This window comes from Monopterus albus, unplaced genomic scaffold (genome assembly GCF_001952655.1).
Source record: "Monopterus albus unplaced genomic scaffold, M_albus_1.0 scaffold290.1, whole genome shotgun sequence".
NCBI classification, from domain to species: domain Eukaryota; kingdom Metazoa; phylum Chordata; class Actinopteri; order Synbranchiformes; family Synbranchidae; genus Monopterus; species Monopterus albus.
The window spans coordinates 79045-87411 of record NW_018128170.1 but is presented as its reverse complement, the minus strand read 5'-3'; the positions used below and the strand labels follow the sequence as shown (position 1 = coordinate 87411).

General features: G+C 41.1%; 2 protein-coding genes across 2 annotated transcripts in view; both read left to right on the top strand.

Moving 5' to 3' along the window:
* plekhd1 (pleckstrin homology domain containing, family D (with coiled-coil domains) member 1) overlaps window positions 1-3950 on the top strand; it is a 10551-nt gene extending 6601 nt beyond the window's left edge. The window contains exons 10-13 of the mRNA XM_020622859.1: window positions 707-839; window positions 1494-1638; window positions 2182-2325; window positions 3046-3950. Of these exons, the coding sequence (XP_020478515.1) occupies window positions 707-839; window positions 1494-1638; window positions 2182-2325; window positions 3046-3203 (580 nt within the window). The 3' untranslated portion in view covers window positions 3204-3950. The remainder of the gene's footprint in view (window positions 1-706; window positions 840-1493; window positions 1639-2181; window positions 2326-3045) is intronic.
* Window positions 3951-5056: 1106 nt separating this feature from the next.
* On the top strand, window positions 5057-6943 carry LOC109973342 (serine/threonine-protein kinase 10-like). Its single transcript, XM_020622855.1, has 6 exons — window positions 5057-5505; window positions 5637-5724; window positions 5800-5929; window positions 6037-6161; window positions 6365-6535; window positions 6604-6943. Exons 2-6 carry the CDS (start codon window positions 5710-5712, stop codon window positions 6742-6744), a joined length of 582 nt encoding a protein of 193 aa, XP_020478511.1. The 5' UTR covers window positions 5057-5505; window positions 5637-5709; the 3' UTR covers window positions 6745-6943.
* Window positions 6944-8367: the final 1424 nt, after the last annotated feature.

The following is an 8367-nucleotide window of genomic DNA, read 5'->3' as shown; positions in this document are numbered from 1 at the left end:
TGGGAAGTGAGTCAGACATGTTTTACATTGTCTCAAGCCTCAGAAATCCAGGTTTGATGATTTGTGTTTCTGCACTGTGCAATTTGCTTCTAGACCACTGGGTTTTTAAAAACCTTTGAAGAATTATTGAAACACACAAATGTTTGTTGTCACATTAGAAACAGTGATTAACCTCTACAAAGAAAAAAGAGACCCAAGGTAAAATAGGTTGACAGTAGAGCTTCAGCCTTTGATTTTGTTGTGGCATCCAAAGGGTCAAAACCTTCCCACAGAGCCGCTACACTAATGGCACAGAGGATGTAAGTAAGACCTGTGGAAAAGTGTATTGATCCCTTAACAACCCGCCCATCGATCAGCACCAGTAAGTGTGGTATTACAGGCAGCCACTATTGACTGTGTAGCATTAATGTTCTGTTACAAATGCTGAAACACACGACCCATAATGCTGTGTTTCCATGAGTCACTCTTTAGTTATACTGGGGCGGCTGTGGCTTAGGAGACAGAGCGGATCGTCTCCTAACCGGAAGGCGACCCACAGCAGAACTCTGGAATAAAGTTCTGTGCTTCTAATTGTAGTCTTGAAATGTCCCGTAGAGCTCAGTGAGCACAGTGAGACAGCAGTCTGTGTAGAGGAGCAATGTGCACAGCGGCTTTTTATGTTGGATACGTGTAGTTCTTCCTGTTTGACTGTGTGTCTTTGGTTCAGTCTCAGGGACAACGAGCAGCGGGCCCAAATGCTGCAGCGGGAGAGGGAGTACTACTCGTCCCAGGCCCAGACGCTGCAGCAGTCGCTCTCCCAGCTTGCTGTGGACAAGCAGCAGACCGAATCCGAGCTCAAGGTGACGCACTGTGACCCGGCAAGAAAACCCCGCTCAGGTTCACCACACTCATCAGCTGCCAGGGTTGTATTGTCAACAACCGTTTCAGAAGGACACTTTTACATGTATGAAATGTTAAGTGAAGATTACGCAGGACTCCCAGACTGAAAACACATGTATCAAACTGAGATGAGGTAACCTTCCATGTCGAGGTCCTCAACCTCACTGAAATAGATTTAAGAAGTTTGGTATGTCGACCGGAGCTCCACTTTTCAGTTGGTACCATATTTAATACCATTAGTATTCAACATTTTTGTCCATTTTACTTAAAGTAAAATGTGCTTTCTAAGTTAAATTCCCCTTTAAGGCCGAGTTGGTAACTGCAGTGTCTCTTCACTGTTCAGCTCTGCAGTGATTTAAATGAATGAAACCCTCAGGAGTTCTGAGCAGACACCAAGCAAACTGTGGTGAAATGTTTTCATTATTTGGATGATTCATATTTAATCTGTTCTCCTCCCCGTTAGGTTCCATTTGTAAACGGTTGCTTCCCAACATGAAAATCTAAATGCTGTTTATTCTGTACATTTAAATTCAACCTTGTCCTGTTAAAATCTGTTTATGGATGTACTGTGTCCACAACAAACATTTTGTGTGTTTCTTTCCTGTGTGTCTCAGGCGGAGATCGAGTCTCGGATGGAGCTGGAGAAGAGGCTGAAGCAGGCTGAGGAAGCTCTGCAGGACCTGGAGAAAGGCCTGGACTCACTGGAACGAACCACAGAGAGAGATGAGGAGATGAAAGGGGACGTGACCCAGCTGAAGAGTGAGTGCGTTCACTGAGATCCACTGTTTTTGTACTGGTCGGTCAGGTCTGTGCTGCAGGGTCAGTTACTGCACCGGAAGCTGTAAAACCCAGAGGCTGGAGGGGTCAGTGTAGAAAAATAAGTTTACCAGAGGACAGCGCAGACCTGGAACATGTCTGGGTTGTGTTTCTGACTGCCAGGGTACCGTGTGACAGGACAGATGTGGTGGTGCTAAACACACAGCAACTGCTCTGATGTCTCTTATACCTGAATGAGTGGAGTCCGTATTATCTGTATTAACCCACAGATAAATGGAAAGTTTAGTTTGATTCTGTCTAATTTATTCACTAGACATTTGCCTCAAATTATTACTGGTGTAACAATTATTTTTATTATCTGTGAATCTGCATATTAATTAGAAGTGTCACTTCTATTATTCTGATGAGACGTAGTCGTCCTGTTTTATTGCCTGGTAGAAAACTGCTGTTAATCTGTTTATCTGACTCTTGATGAAAAATGTTTTTTGTTCCACCAACATCCTGTTCACGTCTGCGTTTACCCAGGGTTCTTTGAGGAGTGTATCTGTGCAGCAGAGATGGAGGCCAAGCTTCCAGCGATAATGAAGAACGCTGTGTATCTTCACAAAGCTGCTGTGCGCAGGATCAAGAGCTGCAGAGTCCAGAGGAGAGCCTCCAGACGCCACTGGTGTAAGTGTGCACATCACACACAGACCGGTAAAACTCAGAATCCATGCATGTTCCCAGGGTCTACAGCAAAACATGTTTCTAAACTTTATTCTTCGAGTGTTGCCTATTTCTGGGCAGTTTGTGCGGCTTCACGATGCACTGTGATTACTGTAGATGAACTCAGCTTCTCAACTAAGAACAAGACTGAGACTGTGTTCATGCTTTTACATTACTGAGTTATTTTATCTAGACTTCACTTTAAATTTAATCCATTGTATTGTTTCTTACCGTTAATGTAAATAATTATCTTTTTATTGTGATATTAGCAGTAGTAGTAGTATTTATCATGGCAGCAGTGCTATTAGAAGTAGTAGTAGGAGTTTTTGATGCAGTAATACTAGCAGCATTAGTAGATGAGGTGGTTGTGGTTCTTGTAGTACAGCGGAGGTAGACAGGAGGCGGTGGTAGTGGTACCAGTACTAGCAGTAGTGATTTCTGTTTTATTTGAAAGTTACAACTGATGATTATTTACATTAATCATTAAGTTTACAAAAATGCCAGAAAGTAGTAAAAAAAAAAAAGTCCATGAGTTTCCTGAGCCCCAGTTTGTCGCCCCTCAGGCCACAACACTGACATAATCACAGAGCAATGCACAGATAAGAAGCTAGAACCATTTATTCATTTATTACTGAATGAGGTCATCATGAACTGTTTTCCACATCTCATTGTCTCTCTCCACAGTGAAACACTCCAAGTCCTGTGCTGCAGCCAGCACCGAGGGCGGCCGTGTGGAGGAGCCGAGGGAGACGGCGCGGCAACAGACTTCAAACAGCGGCGTCAAACAGAGTGCGGACAAGATCACGGCTCACAAGTGTATTCCAAACGAGCCAGAGGACTGAGAGGAGAGAGAGCGAGGTAACACGGGAGAAACGTTCCTCACCTTTACCCACCATTGAAATACTGTAGACGAACGTGCGCAGGCTGGATGGCATCGCGGGCTGCAAAGCACAGTTAGTACAAAGTTTGAGCACAATCAAAGTTTTACAGACTGTTGGGAAGATGCTTTGTTATGGCTTGTTCGACTGCTCAAGAAGATGTACTTCTGTATGTACGGGTTTAGAACAGGTGATGTTTTCATGCTTGAGCTGCTCCACATAGTTCTCAAAAATACTGGGCCACAAGCAGGAGAGTTGGCGACTACACCTGGCTCTGTCTGGCAGCATCAACATCGTGACAGAGACTGACTAACAGAGCTGGAAACCCTGAAACTAGCAGGAACCTCCACAGCAGCAACTTGACTGTACGCTCAGCTGAGACCGCCTCTCTGAGTATTGTTGTCATGCAACTGAATTGTATGTATTGAATGCTCCCTTATGCAAGTATTAAAATCCTTCTGTAAAGAACATGGGCCGTTTGTTTATGGTAGAATAACCACTGATCATCATAAACCTAATGTACAGTATGTAACAGCACTTTGTTCCCAAATGTGTCTTGTGATACATGATGCGTGTCCTCAGCTGCTACTACTGCAATATCCCTGTCCGTACTAGCCCATTCAGTACTTCTACCTCATTTCAAGTACTTCTGACAGTACTACTATGTTGTAATACAATGAAAATGTCTAAGGTTAATAATAAACTGGTTTTCAGCACGTTTTTGTTTTTAAGATTTTGTTTTTATAGATTTTTCAGCAAATTTGGTTTTTGAATTGTTTTTTTTTCAATTTTCCAGATTTTGTTCAGCCCATTTTTGTTCTTTATTATTCTGATTTCTTCCATATGTTTGTTTTTTTTTTACCACTGAATAGGGTGTTTGTTGGTTGTGGGGTGGAGGGGGGGGGGGAGTTGTATAAAGCCTGTAGTTACTGTAGGGAGAGTTGTGTGATGTCTGAAACAGTGATGACAATCAGCAGTTGGGGCTGAACACTGTGGGTGTAGAGTTAAGAAGAAGTCTCTTCTCAATCCTGGCAGCTTGATGTTACATTAGCCCAAAATAACATACATGCGTGTACACAAGCTCTTGTCTTGTACCTAAGATCTGAACGAATGTGACCTTGTTTCACTCTGTATTTGGCCCACAGGACTTCTCAAGTAAGAGTCTGAAGCGAACCAGGAAGTTGGTTTATAGATGGCATGGAGGTGAGCGTTGCCCTGCCTCTCTACAGAACACACATTTAGTGCCTTCACCTTCAAAATAAGAACAGGTGGATGTATGTGCTGTCTGTGTTTTCATTCCCTGTAAATGAGGGCTATGAACCCAGGGGTCTGTTCGTTCCTTAGCTCAGACTGAAGTCTGTATACTAAACATCAGACCAGGGGTTCTGCTCTTTCTGGCTTTATCTCCCTGAGGTTGGCAAATGTCCAGACTGTTATTGAGAAAGATGCACAGTATTTAGGTAATGGTTTGAAAGAAGTTACTTTTAGATTAGGGTGAAGATTTGGTTAACTGTAGGGAATCTAGATGTAAAAGTGGATCCAGGAACACATTTGTTGTCCAGTGACAACTTAATTTTCTTTGCATGGCTCAAAAATGAGCAATTTGTACACTGACAGGACAAATGATAAACCCGCTAAACTGCCATTGATGCCCTAGGGCTCTCTGTGCATTGCAGCTGCCATCTAGTGGTTGGAAGATGACATTGCATCTATGACTGCCATAATAACAGAACTAAACCAAACTAACTGAACTTATTAATGATATTTTTTATGTTTCTTTTGCTTTTATTGTGGCACCTACATGGGCCAGACAGCAGCCCATTAAATCAGTGAAAATTTAACATTTAACATTGTGAGTGGTGCAAATAAAAGGGATAAAGCACAGATGTCAAACAGCTGAAGCACATTCAAATCAATTTAGATGTTGGTCTTACATTCCACAGCTAACAAGACACAATTTCTCTATTGTTGTTACCAATCAAACAACATACATCACTTCAGAGGCTGAGGAGAAAGGGAACATTTCTGATATTTACAAGTACCTTTTTTTCCAAAAGGTGGTGACAGTTGGACCTTTAAACAACAGCGATTACAGGGAATAACACTATGAACTATCAGCTTTGCTTGTTTGTGTAGTTGTTAAACTATTGAAAAGATGGAGATGGAGCACAATTTTAAACTCAAAGAAGAGACCAAACGCATCAAAGCACAGCAGGAACGAGAGTACCAAAAGTTTCTAGATCAACTGAAGCACAAGAAAAAGGAGGTACTTTTGAATTAGTGCATGTGAAAGAACCATTTTTTGTTAATGCTCACATACTTTATCAGCATATCTGTGCATGTCCATTTTGCCTTGTGTCACTGTCATTGATTATAGCTGAAATGCACCTTCTTTAGGTGACACTGTCTGTTGATAAGCTGCCCGGAAATCAGTGTAAAGAATCCATGAAGCAGAGTATGATTCCAAGAAATGAAGATCAGAGAGGTACGCGGTTTGATCAGTATCTGACTTGGGCAGAGTTTCTGATTTGATTTTGTTCCCTCCACTTCTCTGTTTTAGGAACAAACATTTTTGGCAGATCAGAAGAAGTGTCTGGACACCTGGCTAAATAAAATCATCACTGACAACAAGAGGAAGATAACAGAAACAGAGAGAGAGTGTCTTAACAAGAAGCAGAAGCTAACCAGAGGTATAGCATTCCTGATCATAGTAATAACCTCTAGGTCTAGTTCTTATCCCTGGTGTAGAAAGAGGTTACACACTGTTGACATTTTTTCTTTTATTAACTCTGGTTAGAGCATGAAGGTTCGAAATGGGACATGGAGGAGAAAAATCATTATGAGAGACACCAGTTGCTGAAGCAGCAGCTGAAAGATCAGTACTTCCTCCAGAGGCATCAGCTTCTCAAGAAACATGAGACGGTAGGTCAGTGGATCGCACTTCTCCTTGCCACAATAAGTACTTTGTGTACCATTCTACACACATTTAACTTTTGATAGTAAGTAAATCATGTCAATATCAACTCTTGAATCACAGGAACTCGTTGTCATTGGATTTTCCAGGTCCAGCTAAATTTGACATGCAACATTTAGCCCCTCTGTTTTCTGTGCGTGAACACATGCAGCGCTACAATCAGAGAATGATTGAGATCCTGAAAGCACGACAGCAGCAGGAAAAGAACCGGCTGCCTAAGATCCAGCGTGGCGAAGCCGAGACCCGCATGGCCATGTTCAAGAAGAGCCTCCGCATCGACTCAGTGGGCAGCTCTGCAGAGGAGAGAGAGAGGATCAAACAGGTAGAAGGTTTTCTCAGCCCACATGAAGCATGAAGTTAATCAGTAACTCACTCTCTGCTTCTCTCTAGTTTTCACTGCAGGAGGAGAAGCGGCAGAAGGGTGAGAGGCTGCAACAGCAGCAGAAACACGAGACCCAGATGAGAGAGATGAATGGCCAGTGTGAAAGTAACATCAGAGAGCTCCAACTACTCCAGGTGACTCACCTTTGACATCACTTTTCCACTCTGCATGTTACTGTTATGCTGTACTTGTTGGCACAGTCTGTAATTTCCCTACTGCAGTTTCTGAAAAAGTCTCCAAGACAGGACAAAGAATAGAAGGGATTCAAAAGTCCTAATGTGCTTCACAACTCGGTTACCTAGTGTCTTCTCCTATACAGTGTTTTGATTTGTTTGTTTTGCCTTCTGTCAGTCTGCTTCGTGACAGAAAGCACACATTTTTTTTCCAGAAAAAAAAAACACATCTTTCTCCAACCAAACCTCTTTTTGCTAGAGGCTGAAAATATGGTGCAAATGTGGCTGAAGGGTTTTGATAAGTCCATGAAACTCTTCAGATGTAATTTTTTTGCATCAAAACTCACTCTATATATTTAAACCTTTAAATAAATTTTGGTACTAACCTAACTTTCACAGGCTTTGATGTTAGTCAAAGTTGGTGATTATAACACATTTAAAGATTTACTGACTGTTCTCTGTCCTTTTTTCTCTGTGCTCATTCACCTGTTTGTCATATAGCTGCCAAAGGCTGTCTTTATTTATTTTTACTTTTATTTTTTAATCAGCACCCATGGTAAGAAGGATGTGCTTATTGTTTTGTATCTTGTTTAAAATGGGGATGAGGCTAAGTTATCAGAATGCATCATTTCTTTTTAAAGATTATTTAGGAATAAAGTTTTAACATTCAAGGGAAGGCTAACTGTTATTCACAGTGTTTTTTTTTTTCTGTTGTGATTTTACTGTAAAATCCGTCACACTGGATGCAAACTGACAAAACCAAAGCAGAATACTGTGATGTTCTTTGACAGATGTTAGATGGGATTTAAATCTAAATTAAAAGTATGTATTAAGTGTGTAATTGTTACACCATGCTTGTTAACCAAAGTGCAATAATACAGGTATGTCTTTGCTTATAGAGGGATTTCTTTTTCTAAAATGTTGCTTTCCTTTGCACTGAAGTGTGAAAATGTGAGTTTTACTGAGAACAAAACTTTTCAAAAGAAACATTGCTTAAAAATGATTTCATCTTCATACTTTTTAGTACTTGGAAAGCAACATTTTAAGGATCCCATTTTTCACCTGGATCTTATTTTGGAACATAACTCTTCATATTTTCAAAAGAGTGCCTTAACCTGTAGTTTGCAGCCTGTAGAGTTACACTGAATCAGGTACAGCTTCATTTCTCTCACACTGTCTGATAAGTATTTGACTTTGTCACGTTTAATGGTTCCATCTGTTTTCTCCTCTGCCTCAGTTTCCTTAACATTGTTTGTATAAAGGGAATGTGAGTGCGAATGAAACTGTATCAGAAGGAAGCACTGTTCTAACTCAATAAATACAGATTTTCTACTTACAGGATGGTTTGTCATGTGGTTATGAAGACTTTAACATGATGTGATGACAACTAGGCGCTTTAAAAAAGAAAGTTTTAACTCCTAATCTGGGCAAGATTATCAGTCAATTTAAAGTTTCAGTGATCCAATTCCATGACCACAAGATTTGGACAGAAGAGGCAGGCACAGCATCTGTTCTACCAGATGCTACGACAACAACAACAACAACAACAACAACGAAAAGCAAAGAGAAGTACAGGGAAGGATCACCTGTACATTACAG

What these genes read in the sequence shown, in the direction of transcription:
- LOC109973342 (XM_020622855.1), top strand. An exon ending in GAAGCAGAAGCTAACCAGAG is followed by an intron (nt 5,930 to 6,036) that starts GTATAGCATTCC and finishes AACTCTGGTTAG; the next exon opens with AGCATGAAGGTTCGAAATGG. An exon ending in AGAGAGAGAGGATCAAACAG is followed by an intron (nt 6,536 to 6,603) that starts GTAGAAGGTTTT and finishes GCTTCTCTCTAG; the next exon opens with TTTTCACTGCAGGAGGAGAA.